At 44.4% G+C, this 25,214-nt stretch overlaps 1 protein-coding gene across 6 annotated transcripts; it reads right to left on the minus strand.

The window, feature by feature from the left end:
- TTF1 (transcription termination factor 1) lies at positions 1-25,158 on the minus strand. Of its 6 annotated transcripts, XM_079925570.1 has the most exons (11): positions 25,135-25,158; positions 20,628-21,641; positions 19,071-19,297; positions 17,553-17,738; positions 16,540-16,618; positions 13,103-13,233; positions 9,842-10,076; positions 7,259-7,348; positions 5,582-5,647; positions 1,278-1,363; positions 1-380 (listed from the first exon to the last, which is right to left on the minus strand). In XM_079925570.1, exons 2-11 carry the CDS (start codon positions 21,632-21,634, stop codon positions 199-201), a joined length of 2,289 nt encoding a protein of 762 aa, XP_079781696.1. In that variant the 5' UTR covers positions 21,635-21,641; positions 25,135-25,158; the 3' UTR covers positions 1-198. The 6 variants fall into 6 exon arrangements, 5 of the variants coding, with proteins under 5 accessions (XP_079781696.1, XP_079781695.1, XP_079781699.1 ...); XM_079925569.1 differs by lacking the exon at positions 25,135-25,158 and having other exon boundaries at positions 20,628-21,963; XM_079925573.1 differs by lacking the exons at positions 17,553-17,738; positions 25,135-25,158 and having other exon boundaries at positions 20,628-21,963.
- Positions 25,159-25,214: the final 56 nt, after the last annotated feature.

A 25,214-nucleotide genomic window follows, 5' to 3' on the forward strand; every position in this document is an offset into this window, starting at 1 on the left:
CCTTTCTTTTCACATTCAGACAAACTTGAATATGAAATGTGAATCAATTTTTAATGCTCCACAATATGTTATTATTTTCATACCCTTCCTTTGGCTGTTGCACCTTCTTCAGTAAAATCAATAGTGAAAATAGCTTTATTGACACGTATATAAACACAACCAGACCTAGAAAAATGGACAAGAGAGAGTATCAGCCGCTTAACATTTTTCATCTCCGTCTTCTCCCTCACTGTCATCGTCACAATAAAAGATGTCTCGAAACAGGAAGACTGGCTTGGGGGTTGCCGGGGTCTGGATCTCAGTCCCTTTTTTCTCCATCTTCTTCTCTAATTTTTCTTTAAGCAACGGTAGACTAGTCTCATAAAGGTAGTCTATAATCTCTAAAGAAAAGAAATTGAATCTTGAGATGATCTGACAAAGCCTCTTCCCACGGTCAAAGGACAGACGGTGCGGATGACGACAACGCATTGCTACTGGCATTACTGTGTGCAAGACCTGGCTCTAACTGCTTTATTCATAGTCACTCATTCAGTCCTCTCAAAAATCCTATGAGGTAGGCACCATTGTTCACCCGTTTTTCAAATGAGGCATAAAGACATTATGAAACTCATCCAAAGTCATAGAGTCAGGAGGGCGAAGCCAGGATTCAAACCCAGGAAGTGGTGTCTGCTGAACGCAAGGAGCATTTTGTCACACACTGCAGGGCGCAGTGTTACCCGAACCAGCGGTTCCCAAACAATGATGCTGGGCAGGCCACTGGCGACTCACTTGTGAGCTTGTTAGAGAAAAACCTAGCCTCTGGACCCAGACTAGAGACTAGGATCGACTGGGTCTGGGATGAGACCCAGGTATGTACCTTTTTCCCAAGTTCCCCACCTGACTCTGATACTCCAGGTTTGGGAATTACATATGTAAACCACCTACAAATGGCTGCAGAGAAGAAACTGTATCTCCAGTTTTTTGTGGATCAGTGTGTGTGCAGGCATGTGGTGTGAGCGTGTGCACGTGAGCACGTGTGCTGTGCAACCCAGAAGCACGCGCAGCTACTCACCCAGTGCTTGCTAAACGCCCGGCAGCCTGGTGACCACACTTTTCAAGCTCATTATCTCATTTAGTACTTCTGAAAGTCCTGTCAGGTAGGGGTTATAATTTGCCAATTTTCACCGTTTTCCATTTGAAGAATCTGAGGTTCCCAGAAGTCACTACCCAAGGTCACACTACCAGCGTGTGTCCCCATGTGCTGCGCTTTTAATTATTCAGATACCGAAAATACTGACCTGGAAAAGTCTTCTTCTGCCAAAAGGGAACACAGGTAGCTTTCAGCTTATAAAATTTAGTTTGGACATAAGATGGAGGAACATCCCTTTAGAAAGGAAAAGGTGTCAAAAAGTTAGTGGCAGTTTAAAAGTTAATCATTTCAGTCCTGTGTACTAAGTGCATTGATTGAGGGGTGGTCTACAGATCTAAACAGCTTTCTTAATCCTCATGTCTACACATGTGAGAAAAATAAGACACATATGAAAAGCTATTGTTCATCTGGTTAAACACACACACACAAAAGGAAGAAAACCAGCAGTACAACAAGACGAATTCTGTCTGAACTAGAACAATCTAAACTACCAGTTGGGAAGACAAGGTGTAACGCTAGCTCACAGGGGCTCATGCTAACATTGTCTTCAGCCCCACCCTGAGGGCTCTCCGCAGAGCAACAAATAACCCTCACGACCACTCTGCGAGGGGGCTCCTACGCTTATCCCTCGTTTTGGAGATGGTGAAACCGAGAGAAGATGGCCAAGATCTTACAGTGAATAAGGGGGGAAGGGCTGGGACTTCAATTGGGTCCACTCCGAATTCTACTTTTTTCTTTTTTTTTGATATCAGTTTTTTTTTAATGGAAGTATAGTTAATTTATAACATTGTGTTAGTTTCAAGGGTACAGCAGAAAGATTCAGTTATACATATATATATATATATTATTTTTTCAGATTCTTTTCCATTATAGATTATTACAAGATATTGAGTATAGTTCCCTGTGCTATACAGTAGGTCCTTATTGTTTATGTATTTTATATACAGTAGTGTGTATATGTTAATCCAAGACTCCTAATTTACCCCCCTACCTCCCGCTAACCCTTTGGTAACCATAAGTCTGTTCTCTATGTCTGTGAGTCTATTTGTGTTCTGTAAATAAGTTCATTTGTTATCAGTTTTTTAAGATTCCACATATAATTGATATCACATGATATCTGTCTTTCTCTGTGTGGCTTACTTCACTTAGTATGATCATCTCTAGGCCCATCCATGTTGCTGCCAATGGCAACACTTCACAGATCCTACACTCTTAACCACTACATTTAGGATAACTATATATTTGTCACAATGCAAAGGCAGGGGTCTGGATTTTCTACTTTACAAAGCTAAATAAAGTGGATGCTTACGATATTCTGGTGAGTCAAATCCATTTTCCATTTACAATAAGTAGGACAGAAACAACCACATCTTAAATATTTTTTTAAAGTGAAAATCACTAACTTCACTTCCTGGGCACTCACTTCCTAAGCCATAAAAGTGTGGCATATTTGTTTCAGTGACTAATTAATCTAGTTGTTATATGATTAGTGGGAATAACTGGATCTGCTAGGTATGTGGAAGTACAAGACGGCTGGGCTCTTTCTGCCTCTTCATGGCAGCAGCTGCCCGCCACGTGCGCACTGCGTGCCACGCACTGTCTCCTTGCTGTCGTCCTCATCATGGTCCTGTTAAACCACTGCGCAGATGAGGAAACCGCGACGTGGAGGCAAGGGAGGGAATGACCTGCCCAAGGCTGGCTAAATGATGAGCAGAGTCCCAGGACTTGACGCCCGGTCCATCTGACTGCAAAGCCCAAGTTCTAGGGCATCTATGCCTTCCCTCTTCCCACAGCGCCCTGCGCCCAGGTTGTTCTGCAGATCAAAGCTCAGGCTTCAAGAAGTAACAATAACGGATCTGGACATTTTCAGACAAAGTAGGTGTTACATCTCATTAGGTGGAGATGCTTTCTTTAAAATCCTGCCTAAATAATTCACAAGGGAGGCTTAAAGAACCTGAGAGACCGAACTTTTAATTTAATTATTTTCACTGTTTTAACTCATTATTAAAGCTTTGAGGATGTACTATTTCCAATGGTATTTGACTGGATGCCATGATGTCTGTTTTAACAGCTCTGAGATTTCTAAACCTTAACCAGAACAATCAATATCTAAGTATATAATTCTACTTAAAATCATTAAAAACCCATTTCAATTTAAGAAATGTGATCTGAGGCAATGTCACAAGATACACAAACATTTATTGGAAAAGTCAGATTTTTCAAAAGCGGTTTGATATTACACAGGGAGGGACATGTCGACATGAATACTTCTTAGGACGGGAGTTGGTGGGGTACACAGCAGGATACCCTTCCTTCAAAGCCCCTAACACCCTCCCCTCCCAGGGACCCACAAACCCAAGAGCTGGTGCCCCACTCCTGAGACGAGCTAGAAGAGGAAAGGGTTTGGAATCACGGGCATGTGTCTGTGGCTCCCAACAGGGCCTGCCACAAAAAGATTCCAGTTCTCAAGTTTAAAAAAAAAGGACTGATCGTTCTTTGTCCATAATCCTGAGGTGTAAATAACTAACCAGCAGAACCAGTTTACACCCTTCCTAATGGATCAGTGACAACCTCACACCAGCAGCCACGTTTCTGAAAGGCAGCCAGGCTGCGGCAGCCCTGCTGCCCTCAGCACCCTTCCCAAACTAAAGGCCAGACAGTCCCTCAACATCCCCACCTCCCAAAGCCCACCAACCCCTGAGCCCCGCGATGCTCAACAACGTGTGCTGCTTAGAGAGACTGTGCTTTGCCAGCCAGCTCTCGGTTGCTTGGCTAGCAGTGAATTCAGGTCTTCCGAGTGGTGGCCTCTCCTCCAGTGGCAGGAACTGACTGAAAATGCAAGGACCGCAGCGATGAAGGCAGACAGCGGCAACTGAGGACATCTCACTCCTCGGGTGAGAGATGCGAACGAACAGCACACCAAAACCCCTGAGGGAAACCGAAGACGAGCAGCAGCTTGATGTGGTCTCAAAAGATCTCCCCGTGGCCATTTCTTTTCACCAAGAGAAAAACTTCCTTTTCTACAGTGGGGCAGTGTGGCAGAGGCCGCCAGAGCCAGGGGATCAAAATCAGAACCACATGCCTCCTGATGGGATGTGACCTGGTGACAGAAACACAGCCTCCCCCGTGACTGATTCCCACGTAAAATACAAAACCCAAATCCAACAGTGAGGAAGCGTCTGACAAACTCCCCAACTGAGGCAAGTTCTCCAGAACGACCAGCCTGTATTTTCCCACAATTTCAACGTCATAGAAGACAAAGGCATTAACAGATACACACTACTGTATATAGAACAGATAAACAACAAGGACCTAGTGTATAGCACAGGGGACTATATTCAATATCTTGTAATAACCTGTAACAGAGGAACTTCCCTGGTGGCGCAATGGCTAAGAATCCTCCTGTCACTGCAGGGGACATGGGTTCAAGCCTTGGTCCGGGAAGATCCCACATGTCGCAGAGCAACTAAGCCCGTGCACCACAACTACTGAGCCTGTGCTCTAGAGCCCGTGAGCCACAACTACTGAGCCCACGGGCCTAGAGCCTATGCTCCGCAACAAGAGAAGCCACCGCAATGAAAAGCCCACGTGCCGCAATGAAGAGCAGCCCCCGCTTGCCCCAACCAGAGAAAGCCCATGCACAGCAATGAAGACCCAACGCAGCCAAAAATAAATAAATAAATAAATTTTTAAAAATCTATAACAGAAAAGAATCTATAATGGAATCATTCTGCTGTACACCTGAAACATTATAAATCAACTATACTCCAATAATTAAAAAAAAAAAAAAGAAAAGGCAGAAGAACTCTGCAGATTAGAAGACACTAAGGAGACAGATCCTGGGCTGGATCTTAAATCAGGGGAAAAGTGTTATAAAGGACACGACTGGGACGCTGGGTGAAATTTGCATGGGGACTGTGTTTTAGACAATAGTAGTGCATCAGTGTCAGGTGCCCTCAGTACGATCACTGTGCTGATGCACAGTAACAGCCTTGCTGAGGACATGTCGTCCACCATTAACACTGAAACGGTTAAGGGAAAGAATTCTATTCCCTTGTAGAAGGGAGTGGGAGAGGGAGGGAGGGAGGGATGATAAAGTCAACGTGGCAAATGGTAGAAGGCTAATTATGGGCAAAGGGACCATGGGTTCTTTGTCCCAGTCATAGCTGGTGTGCTCCATGAAGCTTTTAAGAGACTGCACACATTTCATTCACTCTCCTCAGGTGTCTTGGGGTGGAGGTGGTGGCTGGAGCGGAGGGAGGGCTGGTCTGATTTACCTGGTCCGGTACTTAGACAGGGCGTTCCCAATACATATATACACAAATACAATTTATAGATGAGTTCCATAAGCAGCAGGAATTTCAGTCCTGTTCTTCAAATCTGAGAGGCAGTCATTTATTAGAACTCCTCTCTGATTTTTTCATTAGCTTGATATTAAACAAATGGCCTTACCCTATGGTGCTAGCAAGATCTTCCCAGTCTATTTCATTAACATCTTCCACATTTATTTCATACAACCTATGAGAAAAAATAAAAATTAAGTTTTCAAGCCAAAAATCAACATGATGGACATCTTCATGGACTCACAGAATATTAAGAGCTGGAAGGTCTCAGCGTGTTCACCCCTGTTCCAGCTCCCTTGTTACACAGGCCCAGTGTCACTGGCATCCTAACCCAAGGTCAGCCCAAGGTCATGGGGTGAGCTACAGACCAAAAAAATCACGCTTCCTCCTCCTGAGCCCTTTGCATCTCCCACCAAGCCTAGTAAAAAACACAACTTCACAAGGAACTATATTCAGTATGCTGTGATAAACCATAATAGAAAAGAATGAAATATGAAAAAAATATATATATGTATAACTGGGTCACTTTGCTGTACAGCAAAGATTAAACACAACATTGTAAATCAACTATGCTTCAATTTAAAAAAAAAAAACAACACAGGGACTTCCCTGGTGGCACAGTGGTTAAGACTCCACACTCCCAATGCAGGGCGCCCGGGTTCGACCCCTGGTCAGGGAACTAGATCCCACATGTATGCCACAACTAAGAGTCTGCATGCCACAACTAAGGAGCCCGCCTGCTGCAACTAAGACACGACGCAACCAAATAAATAAATAAAAAATTTAAAACCAACCAACCAACCAACCAACCAAAAACACAACTTCACCATTCAGTGTAGACACACAAGAGTAGTACACATGTGTACTCAGCACTTACTATGTGACAGACACTGGGTTAAGACCTTGATACCCACTAATCCATTTACCCTCAACATCACCTGATGAAGCTAGGGGATTATGTCCTTTCCACAGGCCAGGAATCAGGGCTGAGAGCTCGAGTCATTGGCTCAATGTTTCATGACTCATAGGCGGTACCCACAATGGAACCCAGGCCTGCCTGACGTGAGATGGCCTCCTTGGCTCTGCTAGTCTCTGCTGTCTCTCTGGTAGAGGAGAAAAGGGGAAGGCAACCCCAGCCAGGCCGGCGTGGAGAACGAGGAAGCCCACCAATGAAGGAGAAGCAGGCTTCCTGACAGAGCGCAAGAATAATGAAGCTGGACAGGGCGGCCAGAATCCAAAGGTTTCTTCTGCTCTTTGCTGTTCCTCATTGGACACGAGCCCAACTCCACTAGACTCGCTGACTTTGTAAAACAGGTCCATGTCTCCCTGTCCATCAGGGGAGGGAGGACTCTGCACGGACCAGGAACTCAAAGACAAAACTAAAGACCAAGCAGCAGTGACACCAACTAACGCGTGCTAGAGAGCAGTGGGGCTCGGCCTGAAGTATTTAGCTCCATTTTCCAATGGACAGAAGTAAGCCATGTCCATGTGAAAGCCTTAAAGACTAAAATAGCTATGTTTATTGAGTGCATGCTACGTTTTACATGCATTATTTCATTTCTTCTGCCAATAACACTAAGAGGCAGGTACTGTTATTATCATCCTCATTTAAGATAAACAACCCAAGACCTAGAAAGGTAGGAAACACGTCCAAGGTCATGCACGTAGAAAGTGCTGGAAGAGGAATATGAACCGTGGTGATCTTACTGCAGATTCTGCTGTTGAACAACTACTCTTTGGCTAGAGAGAAGAACACAGAAAATGTCGTCACTTTCTATTTCTGTACCTTTCAATGAGGTTGATCTTGGCCTGTAGGGCATTAACTCCCCGGTATACGTCCCGACCATTTGTCATCCTCTTGGTTAGAATTTCCGTCCTACATTGAAAGAAAGAAAAACAGTTTATTTTCGGGGTAAAGTTTCCATTAAAATGTCCTTTGTTTTCCTCATTTAAATTGTCCTTATTCAGAACCACTTTATAACTTTTGCAACTCATCACTGCTAACATTTACCACCATCAAGAATATACCTTTTTTAATTTTTTTAAAGTGGGAAAGGGTAAATAAAGAGATAGAAAGTTGATGGTTATTGAAAATGAATGATGGATACAAGGAGTTCTAAGTTGCTGTGTGTTACACAATTTCCATAATAAACAGTTAAAAAAAGGGGAGGAAAAAAAAGAATAAGCCTGCTTGCAGGTGCTAAAGGGCGCTGTGTAAACTCAATTTATTTTTGCTTGTTTATAAAACAGAGAGACATTGCTCTTATTACCATTATAGCTGCTGAAACACCAAATTACACAGATTTAGTAAAGTCATCAATGATTCAATGATTCCTCTAAGGCCCAAAGTTCATGGCTGAGGGAAAGGGTTCCCTGAAGTTCCTAATGAGAGCAGCAGCTCAATTAAAAATATTTAAAAAGTGCTTCTCGTGAAGAGTGAAATTTGTCACAATGTGATGGACAGATCGTGAGCTGTAACATTTACTTTCTTGAGAAGGGAGGCACATGACGCACACACACAGAAACTGACACTGTTTTTACTAACAGCCACCCACATTCACTGGTTTGAAATGTACCCGCTGATGCCATTTCAATGTTTCATGAAGTAAATCTATGTTCAGCATTCAAGTTTCCTACATTTTTCTTCAAATTAAAAGAGAACCCTTGCATGTTATTTAATTATGCTGATTCTGAAGCACGGCTCCCCTTCATCATTGCCCTTTTAAGACACTGACATATCATTTTCCAACTGAGGCTTTATAACCCACTCCTTTTTTAAAAAAATTAATTAATTAATTATTTTTGGCTGTGTTGGGTCTTCGTTGCTGCACGCGGGCTTTCTTTAGTTGTGGCGAGCGGGGGCTACTCTTCATTGCGGTACACGGGCTTCTCATTGCAGTGGCCTCTGTTGCAGAGCATGGGCTCTAGGCAGGTGGGCTTCAGTAGTTGTGGCACGCAGGCTCAGTAGCTGTGGCTCGCAGGCTCTAGAGCGCAGGCTCAGTAGTTGCGGCGCACGGGCTTAGTTGCTCCGCGGCATGTGGGATCTTCCCAGACCGGGGCTTTGAACCCGTGTCCCCTGCATTGGCAGGCGGATTCTTAACCACTGCGCCACCAGGGAAGCCCCCACTCCTGTTTTTAAGTCTAAGATATAGGGGGAGAAAGGGCTCTGGTTCCTCCATATTACACACTTCCCCCCCTAAACATTATCTGTCCTTTGGAGCTTATTTCCTGAGGGTAGTCTTCTAGTAAAATAAATACTCTACAGCAGAACTGTAAGGTATATAAACAATACACAGTATAATCTAGGAGTTTGCTTTTAACGTACAACACGCCCACTCTGGATTTCATTCTTCTTTAACGGTCAAGATGATGAAACTCCCTTTATGCAGGAGGCCTGGGTCGTGGGCTGTAGAACCACTGCTTCAAGCTGTCATGCTGCAGCTGAAAGTTGCAGTTGAAAGATCAGAAACCCTCCAGGGCTGGGAAAAGCTACATCGGGCGAACAACGTGCAGCAAGATCTGGACCGAAACTACTTCTTTGTGACGGATGCACCTAAAGATGTTCTAGGATGAAGAGCGTGACTGCCCTGCTTTGGATGAAGACAGAGGAACTGCTGAATTAGAAAGCAAAAGTAAAAAGGTGGAGCTATTACTGATCACTACGCTTGTGATTTCCCTCCTAAATATTCAGACGTTAATTTTGTATTTTTTTTTTCATGCTATAAATAGGTAACAACCTGGTTTTATGAAGAAAGGGACAGAGTGAAGAAACCAGAAGTCAATATTCAATATTAAGAAGATTCAAGTTCTGTTTACAAAACAGAAACAGACTCACAGACACAGAGAACAAACTTATGGTTACCAAAGGGGAAAGGGGACAGGAATAAATTTGAAATTGCGGATTAGCAGATACAAACTACTATATAGAAAATAGATAAACAACAAGGTCCTACTGTACAGCACAGAAAACTGTATTCAATATCTTGTAATAAGTTATATTGGAAAAGAATGAAAAAATAATATATATGCATAACTGAATCACTTAGTACACCAGAAACTAACACAACATTGTAAATCAACTGTACTTCAATTACATAAATAAATAAATAGAACAAAAGGTTCAAGTTCTTTATGAAGAAGCCACACAATGAATCAGGGTTGGCTAAATGCTAACTTAAATCAGCTACTGATATTGAAGTGGTTGGAGCAGCAGATTAGAGAGGATCATTCTTGACCTACTGTAAGGCTTTCCACGTGGTAGTTACAGATATTCTTAGTAACCTCAGCAGTCCACCCCTCTCCGGAAGTTGCTGAGAGACGGGCAGGGAATGCATCTTGTTGAAATTTATGTAAGAAGCCTCAAACTTACCACTTACTTTTACACTGCATCCAATTCCTGGTTTCCACTTTAGCCTCCACTTCTACCCAGGATATGCCTTTGTAGAGTTTTTCCCGAACAACTGACAGGCGGCCTTCAGGATTCTCTTGGAGTTTAGAATCCATCTCGTTTAGCTCCTGGGGAGACATTTTCTTTAGAATCACTTCTTCAACAGCCTTGATTAGTTTCTGGGTCTCCGTCTTGCTCCAAGCACCATGATTTCTTTCTGTTGACGTAAAAGGATGGTCTTGAAGTTGCTAATTTATTTGCTTTCAAACACAATATTAACAACAAAATGATAATGATGGATATCCGTCAGTTGACATCTCTCCAAACCCACAGAAGGTACAACACCAAGAGTGAACCCTAATGTGGACTGTGGACTCTGGGGGGTTAAGATGTGTCAAGGTAGCTTCATGGATTGTAACAAATGGACCACTCTGCCGGGGGGTGTTGAGAATGGGGGGTGTGCTGTGTACGTATAGGGCAGGAGATAAGTAAGAAGTCTTTGTACCTTCCTCTCACTTTAACTGTGAACCCAAAACTGCTCTAGAAAAATAGTCTTTTTTTTCCTTTATTTATTTATTTTCTTTATTTTTCTGGCTGCGTTGGGTCTTAGTTGTGGCACATGGGATCTTTGTTGAGGCATGTGGGATCTTTTGTTGCAGCGCAGGCTCTTTGTTGTGGTGCACGGGCTTCTCTCTAGTTGTGGTGTGTGAGTTTTCTCTCTCTAGTTGTGGTGCATGGCCCCTGCAGTTTGCGGCACACGGGCTACAGGGTGCGTGAGCTCAGCAGTTGTGGAGAGCGGGCTTAGCTGCCCCGTGGTATTTGGGATCTTAGTTCCCCGACCAACGTCCCCTGCAACTGAAGGAGGATTCTTTACCACTGGACCACCAGGGAAGTCCCAAAATAAAGTCTTTAAAAACAAAAAGATAAATCAGACACTTTTCAGAAGACAATGGGCAACATCTCAATTACACAAACATAAAACTATCAGTTATGGACTTCCCTGGTGGTGCAGTGGTTAAGAATCTGGGGCTTCCCTGGTGGCGCAGTGGTTGAGAGTCCGCCTGCCGATGCAGGGCACACGGGTTTGTGCCCCGGTCTGGGAAGATCCCACATGCCGTGGAGCAACCAAGCCCATGAGCCACAACTATTAAGCCTGTGCTCTAGAGTCCGTGTGTCAGAACTACTGAGCCCGTATGCCACAACTACTGAAGCCTGCGCACCTAGAGCCAGTGCTCTGCAACAAGAGAAGCCACTGCAATGAGAAGCCCGTACACCGCCACAAAGAGTAGCCTCTGCTCGCCACAACTAGAGAAAGCCCGCACGCAGCAAATGAAGACCCAATGCAGCCAAACGAAACAAAACGAAACAAAAAAAACTATCAGTTACGTGCAAATCAAAATGAAACTACGAAAGTGGCCACAGATTCTTTTTAAGAACCAATCACACACACACACACACACAACCAACTGCAAAGAAAAACATCCTTTCTTAAAGCAATCTTTTTTTTAACTTCGAAAAAGCTGTTCTTCCTGTTTCTAAGAGTAATACCTCCTGCAGGAAATTGTGAGGTTCCCAAACATTTAGTGGAAAGAGAATAACCAAACGACTTTCATGTTATATACATAACTCTCCCCAAGAGTTTCTAGAGTGAAATTAACAGCTGCAATGACGCCACCACGGTACTTGATGAAGAAGGCACCTGTGAATTTATTTTTTTCCTTCTTTACTTTTTTTTTTAATATTTTGCACTCATTAAGCTTTCTATTTTTTTTAATTTTAAAAAATTTATTTGGCTGTGTTCGGCCTTAGCTGCAGCACGTAGGACCTTCGTTGTGGTGCGCAGGTTTCTCTCTAGTTGCGGAGCATGGGCTTAGTTGCCCTGCAGCATGTGGGATCCTAGTTCCCCGACCAGGGATTGAACTCGCGTCCTCTGAAGTGGAAGTGTGGATTCTTAACCACTGAACCACCAGGGAAGTCCCGGCACCTGTGAATTCCTAACGCCAGTCCTTGGCGCAGGGCATCAAAAGCTTCTACGATTCGCTCTTCTTGTCTAGATGCTCACAGTCATGCTAAGGAAGAGGCTGCAAGCTGGCAGGCTACAGATATCTTTGATCTGGCCTACAGAATGTTATTGTTACTATTTCCCCAATAACAATTTGGATGAATATTTAAAAATCAAGAGAATCCCAAGAGGGGTTTCCCTGGTGGCGCAGTGGTTAAGAATCCGCCTGCCAACGCAGGGGACACGGGTTCAATCCCTGGTCCGGGAAGATCCCACATGCCACGGAGCAACTAAGTCCGTGCGCCACCACTACTGAGCCTGCGATCTAGAGCCCACGAGCCACAACTACTGAGCCCGTGTGCCACATCTACTGAAGCCCGCGCACCTAGAGCCCATGCTCCACAGCAAGAGAAGCCACCGCACCGCAATGAAGAGTAGCCCCTGCTCACCGCAACTAGAGAAAGCCTGCGCGCAGCAATGAAGACCCAACGCAGCCATAAATAAATAAATAAATTTATTTATTTTAAAAAAGAGGGTCCCAAGAAAAAAAGATCTTGATTTCACACACACATGCAAATCCAGATGTTTGCTTTACTTCTTGGAAACTGGCAGAATTGGCTGCGCTGAGTCTTCATGTGGCACCGGTGGCCAGAGTTGGTGGCACAAAAGGCGTGGTCTCCACCACCTCAGAGTTTACCATGTGTGGACACGCAGACGCCTGTCTGGGACCCGCTGCATGGCTCTGCCTGCAGAGCCAGAGCACGTGAGCCTCTGGGCTGAAGCTAACACCCACTAAGGACTGTCTTCTGAAAGCAACTGGGGACTTTTTAAGGTGAAGAAGATAACCAAGGAAGCTTTTTATGAAAGAGGAGAAGAGACAAGAGATGACTGACACTGGTTTTGGGAAACGTCCCTGGCTAACAGGCCCTCCCTCTGATGGTTTCCCGGGCCACCTGGGGGAAGGGATCTTGGTGGCCCAGGCTCTCCTGCCCACCGGCTGAGTGGGTTTCAGTTTACCTGGCAGTTGGAGTCACACTGAAAGCTACTGAAATAAGGTGTGGCAGAAATCAGTCTGGTGAATTAAGTTTGCATCAATATGCATGGAGAAATAAATGAATCAGTAAGAGAATGGCTGAAAAAGTGATGACTCTCTCAGAAGACAGGCCTGTAGTGATGCCTGGGCCCTGGGCCGCTGTGGGCTGATTCGTTCACCCAGGTGGGCTCTAGAGACCACGACTTACGACTGCTGATCTGGGAGAACTTCAGGGCCACAGAGAGGCTACTTCGAGACACCATCTCGCCAATCTTTTTCCAGTCGTTTCCATGGAGGGACTGGTATATCTTTAGCTTCTCGGTATCTCCTTTGCTATACCTAAGAGGAAGGGAAAACAGATCACAGCTGAGCATTAACCACAAGCTTAAAACCACTATTCTCACTGCAGCACGCTGCGACGCTGGGAGAAGCCATATAGGGTGGGCTGTCAGGAAACCTGCTCAGCGCAGTCCTACCAAGGACCTGAGCCCAGATACTTCCTGTCTCGGCATCTCAACCATGAGCATCCTGTAAGTCGGTCACCGCAGTCCCTGGCTCATTTACACAGAGGCCAGGGCAAATAATCCGATCATGTTATTCCCCAGCCAAACCCATAAAGGCTTCACACAATAAAACCCAAACTTCTGACTGTGCCTGCAAAGCTCGGCGCTCCCTAAGTTCAGCCCCATTGGCCTTATCGGCCTTTCTCACCTCGGAGCCTCTGGACCTGTGGTGGGAATGGCCGCCCTCCACTGCTGGACAGCTCCTGCAAGCTCTTCAGAAGCAGCTTAAATGGGGCATCTTCAGAGGGGGCTTCCCTGACCGCCTGGGTTGGAGGTGTCCTGCTGTCCTCTCCCACAGGACACTCTGCTGCTCTCTCACTGCCCCCGTCACCACTGGCAACTGTACACTCGTGGCTTCCCTGGTTTATCTGACTCTTCGTCTAGGCCACCACTGGCCAATGGAAATATGAGCCACGGATGTCATTTAGAATTTTCTAGTGGTCAGGGGAAAATTAATTTTATTTAGTTTTTTTTAAGATAATTTATTGGCTCAGGCAATTGAAAAGTCCAGATACAGGTGGGCCCTAGGGTTAGCTTAATCCGGGAGCTCAGGCAAATCACCAAGGACCACTTTCCACCATTCTACTCTGTCTGCCATGTTTTTGGTGGGTTGTTTTTGGCGGCAGCATGCGGCATGTGGGATCTTAGTTCCCCAACCAAGGATCGAACCCACGCCCCCTGCAGTGGAAGCACGGAGTCTTAACCACTAGACCGCCAAGGAAGTCCCTAATTTTATTTAGTTTTAATGAATTAATACCATATTTTATTTAACTCCATATATTAAAAACGCAGCCATGTCAAGATGTAATCAGAACCTAGAAGTATGAATGAGATGCTTTACACTCTCTTCTCCACACCAAGCCTTCTAAGTCCATTGTATACTTCACTCTTCAGCGCATCTCAGCTTGGACTAACCATAGTTCAAGTTCTCCATGGCCACATGAGGCTGGTGGTCACATGGATGGACAGCACAGCTCTGGAGGGGAAGTCCTCGGAGGGCAGGGACCCTGTCAGTTTTCTACACTTTGGTACCCGTAATGCTTGACAGACAACAGATGCTCAATAAAGATGTGACAGGGACTTCCCCGGTGGCGCGGTGGTTAAGAATCCGCCTGCGAATGCAGGGGACACGGGTTCGATCCCTGGTCTGGGAAGATCCCACATGCCGCGGAGCAACTAAGCCTGTGCGCCACAACTACTGAGCCTGCGAGCCACAACTACTGAAGCCCGTGCGCCTAGAGCCCGTGCTCCGCAACAAGAGAAGCCACCGCAATGACAAGCCCACACGCTGCAACGAAGAGTAGCCCCTGCTCGCCGCAACTAGAGAAAGCCCGTGCGCAACAACAAAGACCCAACTCAGCCAAAAAAAAAAGGACAGCTGTCATTAAAAAAAAAAAAAAGATGTGACAGATGCCTTAGCACAAATCTGTCACAGTTTAAGGAAGTTAAGATGCAGGAATCCCACATAAAAGCAAATATATTAAAAGAAAAGAACTAAAGTGCACTATATGTGGATTTTGAGATTAAACATCTTAAATGTTTAAGGGAAGAAAAAGCCATCTTTATGACATTTTATAATTCCTTTTTGGGGGGAGGAAGAGGGGCCAGAAGTGGTAGTTTATGTTATTACTAATGCAACACAAAAGCAGCCCTAGTAAAATACTAACCATTTCTAATGAGGGTGATCCACAACTACGTGGGACAGTAAGATCCTAGCATTCTCAGAAATGTATCTAAAATGCAGAGCATGGTGAATAGAGATGCGAAATCCTTCACCATTAAGAATCAAGCTTTTTAGCAGTTTCCTTTATAAGGCAAGCAGGGTCTTCCTGAGATTTCAAACACGACTTAAAGGTACCCTTGAAGCAACAAAAAAGAGGACATGAGAGAAAAACAGAGTGTACGAAAATGAGGAAGCAGGTGCACTGACCCCCATGGCCCCTTGGAGACTTACAATTCTTTGATTTTTGACTTTGTATGGTTTTTTCACTTAAGAGTTCCTTAAGCTGGAAAAATACTTTAAGGGTAAATGGTCATCGCAACACAAATAATATGGTACCAATGAATGAACTTTATTATCAGAATGACAGACTTTCATTATTCGAAAAATGTCATTTCCCACAGTGATGTAACAGGTAGAAGAACATGTTACCTCATTCATTTACCAAAAGCATCTTTTTGGTCCCATTTAAAATGTCATCTTTAGTGAATTTCCTTAAAGTACACAGCAGGGGCTTGGGAAAAAGGGAGGGCAGGTTTCAGTCTGTGTGGAGGCATCTTTCCTCTACTTCAGGTTTATTTCTTTTGGTAAAAATTTTTAAAAAGAAGCCAAGGTCATATCAATGTTAAGTTCTGATAGTACCTATGTCCTGATTTAAAATCACGGCGCTAAGTAGGACCCAACTGGCCCTGCCAGATTCACTCCATCTGCCTCCTGGAAGTGAGATCAGTAGTTGAGCCCTAGGTGGCTGTCTGGGCCCTCAAGGGTAGGAGCTGATGCCTTCTCCCTCATCCCTTTGTCCTTAAGCAGAGTGCTTGCCCACCACTGACGCTCGGTCTACATTTGTTTTATTTGGAATGTTGGAAACAGACCACAATTGGGCATTTTATTTAGGAAAAAAGGGAGGAGAGAATGGCCACTGCCACATGACGCTCTGCATTGAGGCTGCCGAATCACACTTACATGACCTCACACAAGTGCTCACCCCCACCTTCAAATATTTACTGAAAACCCAAAGCACTGGGCTCAGTGCTGGAGGGCACACATCACACTGAGAAGGAACGTCTGGGTTCACAAGGAGCTGACAACTTAGGAGGCTGCTGAGAAAACTGCACGGGTGACGCTAAGAGGCAGCGCATGGAGAATGCTAAAATGAAAGCATGAAGTAGAAGCCAGGGATTTAGAAATGGGAAGACGACAGAAGATTTATTCAAGAGGTGGAAACTCAACGGGTCTTTGGAGACACACACCTGACGACACATCTGGTCTCACACACGAAACTCTTCACGATTTTGTTGTGTACATTTTGATTTACAGTATCAGCAAAGACTAGAGAAATGCTCTGCTCAAGTTTTTTCTTACCTGCCTTTGTAATTGTTGACATCAAACATCTTCTTTGCTCGGTAGTATACGAGTTTCCAGGGCCGGGCAATGCCCTTACCTAAAGTCGGAAGAGAGGTGGTCAGAGGGACAACTAGAGCGTGGCATGAAATGCAGTCGCGATTATAAAAGAAACCCAGAATGGCCCCTTTTTACAACATGCGCTATCCTAGACCCCAGGTGGAGGTTGCAGTTTCCTATGTCCTGCAGAAAGCCGTCTTGGGGAGCAGATATACAAAATCCCCAGTTTCCTTGGCGATCTCTGAAAACTAGATGCTTAGCATGTAGAGGCTCTAGCTTCTGGTCTACTAAATTCATGGAAAAGACCCTTATTAGGCAAAGGGATTTTAACATAATCTGGAGGTGGAGGACACACTCCAGCAGTTCTCCATAAGATAAACAAAAAACCTTTGCAAATGAATAAGTTTTTTCCTGCTTTGCCACTCTAAAGATGAAAGGATCCCCCAGCAGGGGCTCATTGTTCTGTTTTCCTTTGTGCATTCCACCTAAGTAATTATCCTCTTTAAATCAAGAGAGATTTTTTTTCCAGTCCAAACCTACATTGCTTCATGACCTTCTAACTTCCCCAGGATACCTCCAAGAGGAGGGTTCCAGCTCAAAGCACAAATATGGCTCTACTTAAAAAACTTCAGAGACTCTGGTATATACCAGAGTACTTTGTGCAGTATGTGCAAAAAATACACAATAGAGGACAAGAAGAGAGACCAAAACCGTAACGGTTACCAAGTAGGAAAGCTGGAAGCTGATCATCTAATTTGTTAGAAAATCTGTAAAAGCACTATTCTTGGGAGACATGAACACATTCCAAATCCCTGAACGTATAGGCTGGCAATAAAAATACTATTAACGTAGCAGCAGCTAACATGCACTGCATGTACTGGACGGGCCAGGCACTGTGCTCAGTACTCACCGCGGTTATCTGTGTAAGGCTGGAAGGCTATGGATGGTCAAAGAGGCCACAGTTCTAAACTTACCAATGTGCAATCTAAACGAGTATTTTCTTTTTAAGTCGGTGATTAGAGATTTCTCCTCTGGGTATCTGTCTGTGTACAGCAGCTTGTCTGCATTCTCGATTCCTGTCAGAGACAGAAATTCTTGCACGTTTTTCTCTAACTGCTTATTTTCCTTCACGGAAAACTTGCCAAATTTAATAGCGACACCTAGGATTTGGGGCAGGAGAAAAAGGTACACAACTGTCAACGATGAATGAAAGCGAACCACCGCTTGGTCTTTAGCAATTACAACAGCACCCGTCAGCTCCTCCCTACCTATCGGGGAGCAGCCCCCGCTTGTGCCCTTGACATTCGCTCTCCTGCAGAGTTCGCTCTAAACCACACTGTCCTCCCAAAGTCTTCCCTGGTCATCCTACTCCAACGTGACCTTTCTTGTGTCATCAGTTCCTTTTTACAGTTGTTTAAAAAATAAATTAACAGTAATAGATATTCATTAAAAATTCAAACAGTATTGAAATAAAAGTTTAAAAGAAGCCCCCCCCTTCACTCTCCTCTGCCCCTCCTCCCCGCAAGGCAGTGCTGGGAACTGGTTGGCACAAACCTGAACATGTATATTCTCTACGTATATATATTCGGGGGAGGTGGGAACAATGTCACTGCAATTTACGTTCTATTCCTCGTCATAACTCAAAGCACTGAAGTCTCATTATTACTGACTGCATTACACAGTACATTTTCCTAATCTTAGACTTGTTTAAAAAATCTTTTATAAAATACGTACTCATAAAAATGTCAACACAGAATACAGAAATAAAACGGGGTCCTTCTATAGATATTTCTCTGTAAATTGTGTTTTTCTTGATCAATTTGTCTATTTTTTAAAAAAACTAATCTTATCAACATGATTAATTCCATAAGGCTAAGGCCCCTCTTTTTACTTTTTTCAATGACCAGTGGCACTGGGCCTCACACAGCAGATACTCATCAGTAAGCACTGCTCACCTGCAGTACACAACCTTACATTTGTAGTTCATTCTGAAACCCAATAAGCTTTCTGGGAGGTTCTTGTAACACAGTGAAATCAAGAAGGAGACCAAGCTGGGTGTTGCCTGAAGCCATGCCCACTACAACCAGCTCACCCTCAAATTAATATCCTTGAAATTACACCTCATCGAAGCTGACGATGTTGATGTGCGTGTTTTAATTTGATTTCACTTGTGCCCCCCTCCCAGCGTCTCAAGCCCTTAACCTCCTCCCCGTCTTCTTCCGGGCTTGGTATTCTAGTCTGTGGATCACTGGATCCGTTAGCCCCGTTTTTCCTCGCCTCCCCTACCAGAAGTTGGGCAAAGAAGAGGAAAACTAGTGCACTTCATTTTGGTAATTTTACAGTGCAGACAAGGATTCTGGAAGGAGATAAAGCTGAAAGTAGCTAAGGGATGCTTTTTGTGAATCTATAAATCTGAATCGCTCACAAAAGAAAGCCAGGGCTAGTTACGCATATAGAAAAGTTCAACAAATATTCAAGTTCCACAAGCTTACCCTGGGCTTTAAATTCTTTAAAGCGTCCCAAGTCATCCCGATACATTCGCTTAATTGTAGTGGCAGCCCTCTCCTTGATATCAGGGATGAACTCCTGGAGCTGCCTCACAGCAGAATCCAAATCCACGTCTGAATTATCTGAATCTCTCGAATCTTCAGATAAATACTTGGTTTCAGGATCTTTAGCCGACTCCAAATTGCCTTCTTCTTCATTTGTAGGTTCTAATCTAAGGAGAAAAACTGGATTGACTAACACTGACAGGTCACGTGCCCTAACGGCTTTCAGATTCTTTTCTTACAGTGACTCTCCCTTTGACTACAACAGCATTAAAGCTGGAAGGGATCTTGGAGTTGATTCAGTCTGTGATGTCTGAACTCTTTAATGTAGCTTTACTAACTTGGATACACCTCAGAGGCTGCCTGGAAGGTAAACATGTTGCCCTAAGCCCTATTTCCACCAGGCATTGCTTCTTATGTTACAATTTCTCAACTGTATTGTTTCAGATAGTGACTTCCTAATAAGCTCAGCCCTCTTCTAAGGCCCATGGATACTCAAGACACCTCCCCCCTCACAATGAGTTATGTTTTATAATAATGGTTACTAATTAGTTAAGTCAATATTCACGGTTTACATTGTTACAATTGCTTCGTTGCAGTTAACAATGCCCACGTATTTTCCCCTTGGCAGTATAAAGAAAACATAGTTTTCTAGGTATCTATCACTAATTCACTCGCACAGACTTTCAGCCAGATGTCCAAAGCTGCTCTTAGCCAACTGCATCAGCTAACCACCCAGACAGGAAACTGAAACAAAACAGAAACAAAACGGTACGCATTTGTCTGAGCGGACGGTCAACAGCTTTCACAGGTCCACAGCCCCAAACAAGTTAAGAACCACAGGCCGAGAACATTCCTGCCTCGTTATCAGTGATCTAAAAATGTCCCCAATGAGAAGGCACAGAGGCTGATGTGAGTTGGGCCCTCTGCCATTTAACTTCTATGTGAAACTATTTTAAGCCAGGACAATCTAGCAAATGTAAGAAAGTCACAGAGTAGAAATGGGGAAAAACCTGTCCCGACTCCCAGGAACTGAAATAAAGTGCCTTAAAAAAAAATTCCTGCATCTATTCATCGGCCAGTATACTTAAATGATAATTATATAAATAAGGATATCTAAATTTCTTTTATTAGGGAGAACCCTAATTCAAGTTTTTTTCCTGTTCTGTAACATTCTAAGTTCTCTGATCCTTTCTCCTATCTCTGTACATATAGACAAGGTAATTGTGGGGTCTTAAAATTCTTTTTAAACTTATACAAAGAGTTTCAGGGCTGGAGTAGTTCTTAGTGAAAACAGACTCTAACTGCCTTATTTTATACGTGAAGAACGGAAGGTACCTGCCAAGTTACTCAGTTAAATGTACACGACATCCTATACATTTGATGGTCTATCTCTCTATGATTTCTGCCACTTACTATGGCCGTGCTGAACAAAGAGGCAACCGGCAGACTTCACACCCAAGACACACACCATCAGAAGGCTCAACACCCGCACATTACCTCTGCACCTCTTCTGAACAGGCCTGGGGTTTCTCCTCTTGTGGTCTGGGTTTCACACTTTCTTCAATCAAGGTACCATGACCTTCCACTGAATCAAAGAGCGTGTCCTCAGAGTTCGTCCTGAGGACTGAAAAATCACCACCAGGTGCCGCGGCAGTATCAACAGATCTTCTCTTCCTTTTCTTAGACTTCTTCTTGAGGCCACTGGATTCCTGATTGCCCCCTGCAGTCCCGACCTCACCAATCACTTGCGATCCCTCTGAGTATATGTTCTCAGCGCTCTCAGGCGCAGGCAAGGCCTCAAATTCCTGGTCATTTGCACGCTTCCTCTTTCTTTTCTTAGACTTGCTTTGATCTGCAGACACTGGTAGTTGCGCAATTTCACCTTCTCGGCCCATGGGAGGCTGGGGTTCCTGCTCTTGGGATTCTGATCCGGGCAGGGTAATGCTTGCACCCAGACTTTCCTGGACAGCATCACAGGATGCAACTTTTCTCCGATGTTTTTTCTGCTTTTTCTCCCGAACTTTATCATGCAGTTCTGACTCATGTTCATGTGACGTAGTAACTAAATGCGGTTCATCTGCTTCAGGCCCTTTTGTTGACTTTCGCTCCTTGCTTACATCAATGTAAACGACATCGACATTCTTTGTAAAATTCTTTGGTGTGTTCTCAATGTTTTCTTTATTCACCAGGACGTACGCAACACCTGCTTCCTTATCGACCCCCAAAGCACCTTTTCTTCTCTTTTTACTCTTTTTGGGTATAGAAGCGGCCTTTTCAGTCTCATCGCAAATTTCTGATTTTTTCAAAGGAGAAGAAACAAGACGCTGGGCATCCTTTCTCTTTTTTTTACCCTTAGTTATGTCAGCCTGTTCATTTGCCAGGGAGGAGTCTCTGAAACTTTCATGGGGATGCCTCCCATGTGTCTCCTTATGTACAGAACGCTTAGTCTTTTTCTTGACGAAACCTGGAGTGTGGGTTTCCAATCTGCTTGATTCTCCTTCCATTTTACTCCTATAGGGAAACGGAACCACATGGTTTATTTTTGCAGAGCATTTTAAACATTAGCCTCAGGAGAAAAAAAAAAAAATCACACAAAAACGAAATTGCAGAACAAATGACAAGGCTGGAGTCATGATTATAAATTTTCTATTATTCGAAATGCGCAGCAAGCTCACTGTAATTCACTTGTCTGGTTCCACTGCCTTTATGATATGAAAAAAAAATAGTTAATTGAGAACAGTGCTCTGCCGTGATCGGGCCCTTGTTCCCCCACAGCCTCATCTTCTACCTCTCCTCTCAAACTCTGTGCTACACATGCCTTTTTTTTTTTTTTTTTGGTTCCCCAAACATGCTCCAATCCTTTCCCTGGCTTGAGGTCTTATAAATCACAACTCCCTCTCTCTGGGCTGCTCTCCGCTGTCTCCTACCCCTCCCTGCCGCCTTTCATCCTTCAGAGCTTGGCTTGAACATTGCTTCTTCTAGAAAGCTTTAAAAGAATATAAACATTATGATACCATGCATACTACGTTAAGAGAATATAAATGTTATGACGCCGTGTATATTACGTTAAGAGAATATATACATTATGATGCCATGTATATTACATTTAAAACACAAAAAAAGTTTCATGTATCTTTCCTGAATGGATACATATGTAGTAAAACTATGAATACAGCATGGGGATTATAACTGGTAAATTCAGGGATTAGGGACAAGTAGAGAGCCAATTTCTCTTACATCTGTAATCTTTTATTTCTTAACTGGAGTAATGAGTACAGGGGTATTTGTTATATTTTTGTCTACTCTTTTAAAGTGAACTGAAATAGTTCACTTTTTAAAAAGCAAGGGGCAGAACAAGAATGCAGACTGCTTTCACTTAAAAACAAGCATTAAGGACTTCTCTGGTGGCGCAGTGGTTAAGAATCCACCTGCCAGTGCAGGGGACACGGGTTCGAGCCCTAGTCCAGGAAGATCCCACAAGCCACAGAGCAACTAAGCCCGTGCGCCACAACTACTGAGCCTGTGCTTTAGAGCCCGTGCTCTGCAACAAAGAGTAACCCCCGCTTGCTGCAACTAGAGAAAGCCTGCGTGCAGCAATGAAGACCCAACACAGCCATAAATAAATAAATTTATTTTAAAAAACCACAAGTGTTAAAACAAGCAACTGAAGGATGTAAACATACTGTTTTAAGTATTTACCAAAAAAAAGGAGAGAGAGAGAGAAAAGAAAGAAACCTTTTCTGACCCCTTGAGCTTGGCCCATTCCCCAAATGATATACTTTCATAGCAAACTATTTCTCTTTTGTAGCATTTAGCCCAGCTGTGGTTCAGAGCGGGGACATCAAGTATCCACTGACCTCAAACTAGAAGATCGCCTCTTTGAGAAAGAGGCTGAATGGGCCTTGTTAGTGTCCAACAAAAAGTCCAAGTTCTGTAATAAGTAGGAATGAAGTTTAATAAGGCTCCAATGTCAATTCTTATACAGAGCATGTGCATTCTGGAGTTTAAGTACAGGAATGGAAATGTACTTCACAAAAGACATGGTTAAAAATATATACAAACACATCTTACAACTCTCCTTGCTCCGTATTGCTTCTGGGTTTCAATTTTTAAGATTTTATTTCTCTGCGACTAAAAGTAATACTAAAGGTAATACGTTTACATGGTTCAAACATCAAAATAATCCGTCCTTATTTCCCCTCCTTTCTCACAGAGAAGGTAGCATCTGTATATTCTGATCTGCATTTTGCTATTTCCACTTAACAACAGATCCTGGAGACCTCTCTGTGTCAGTGGTCTTTCAAGTCTGAATGCTTAAGCACATTTTCTACAGAAGGTACCTACTTTCTCCTAGGTAGTCAAGAAGCTATAAGAATTGTCTAGCTGGAAGGATGGGGAACAACAAACATGTGGACTGATACCTATAAACCAAATCTACCAGCCCCAGGATCTCACCTCCAACGGAGGCACCAAGAGCTTTGGTTAAGGCCTTCCTCCCTGGTGTCACCCAGAGATGCACAGAAACCCCTTCTTAACCCACTTCTTTGCAGCTTCCACCTCCAATGACTCCCCCCTGAGACTGCTCCAGTTAGAGCGCCTATGACCTTCGCGCCACTAAATTCAAGAGATACCTTCCTGGCCCATCTTTCAGGATCTCTCTCTCTCTCTCCTTGGCTGCACCGCGTGGCGTGGTGGAAATCTTAGTTCCCCGACCAGGGATCGAACCCGTGCCCCCTGCAGTGTAAGCACTGAGTCCTAACCAATGGACCACCAGGGAATTCCCTCAGGATCTCTCAATAACAATGAACAGAGCAGATAATTCCTTTTAATATTTTTACCTTCCATTAGTTTCTTTCTTTCTTTTTGTAAATACTTGTATGCTTCTCCTTCTGGTCTCTTGAACTCAGCACCACGTTTTAAATATATAGTCACTTCCCACTAAAACCTTCTTATGGCTTCTCCATTATTCTTTATAAATTTGTTTATTTTATTTTATTTAATTTTGGCTGTGTTGGGTCTTCGTTGCTGCGCGTGGGCTTTCTCTAGTTGCCGCGAGCGGGGGCTACTCTTCGTTGCGGTGCGCGGGCTTCTCATTGCCGTGGCTTTTCTTGTTGCAGAGCACGGCCTCTAGGTGCGCGGGCTTCAGTAGTTGTGGCGCACAGCCTTAGCTGCTCTGAGTCATGTGGGATCTTCCCGGGCCAGGGCTCGAACCCGTGTCCCTACACCGGCAGGTAGATTCTTAACCACTGCGCCACCAGGGAAGTCCCTCCGTTATTCTTAAGATAAAGTCCCAAATCCTTACAGACCTACCATGCCCTTCATGATCTAGTCTAGTCCATGCCTACCCCTCCACCTCTCATTTCTCCCTGGGTTTCAGACATCCTGTCTTCTTTCCGTTCCCAGAATACACCATGATCCTTCTCGTTATCAGGGACCTTACAAAAGCATCTCATTTTCCCAGGAATGCCTTTCCTCCGTTACCTTTCTGCGCTATAACTGGTCTAAGTTTGAATCTCACTTTCTCTTCTGGGTCCCGCCTTCTCGTTACAATGTTTCTCAACAGTCCAGCTGCTTCCCTACAGCACTTCGCTCCGTTGGGACATAACCGGCCTCCTAACGGCTGGGATCTTCTCGTCCGTCGGGTTCCCAAATGGTTACCCGGCGTTCGATATATATGGATATACACTTATTCGGAACATACCACTTCCCGCCGTGCAGGGACTTGCCCAAGCCTGGTCCCGATCCCCTCCCCACTTTGGGGTGCCCTGGAGACCCTGCTCTGCCCCGGGGTGGGCGTTCCGGGGCTGAGAGGGAGGAACGAACGAGAGGTTCCCGAGTGGAGGGGCTTGGAGAGGCTGCGGAGAAAACAGGCGCCACCCTCAGCCCTGGGGACCTGGGCCAAAGGCGGGCCTCCGGGGAGGTGAAGACAGCAGCCACACACCGCTCGGTTCAGACACGCAAACTGGGAAAAAAGCCGGAGCAACTATAAGGCGCTTTCACCTACCTTCAGAACGCGTCGCCTCCTGCCTCCCAATCCGGAAGTGCTGGTGTCGTGAAAGCGGAAGTGGCTTGCGCCACTTCCGT

Source organism: Stenella coeruleoalba, assembly GCF_951394435.1.
Source record: "Stenella coeruleoalba genome assembly, chromosome: 7".
Classification (NCBI taxonomy): Eukaryota; Metazoa; Chordata; class Mammalia; order Artiodactyla; family Delphinidae; genus Stenella; species Stenella coeruleoalba.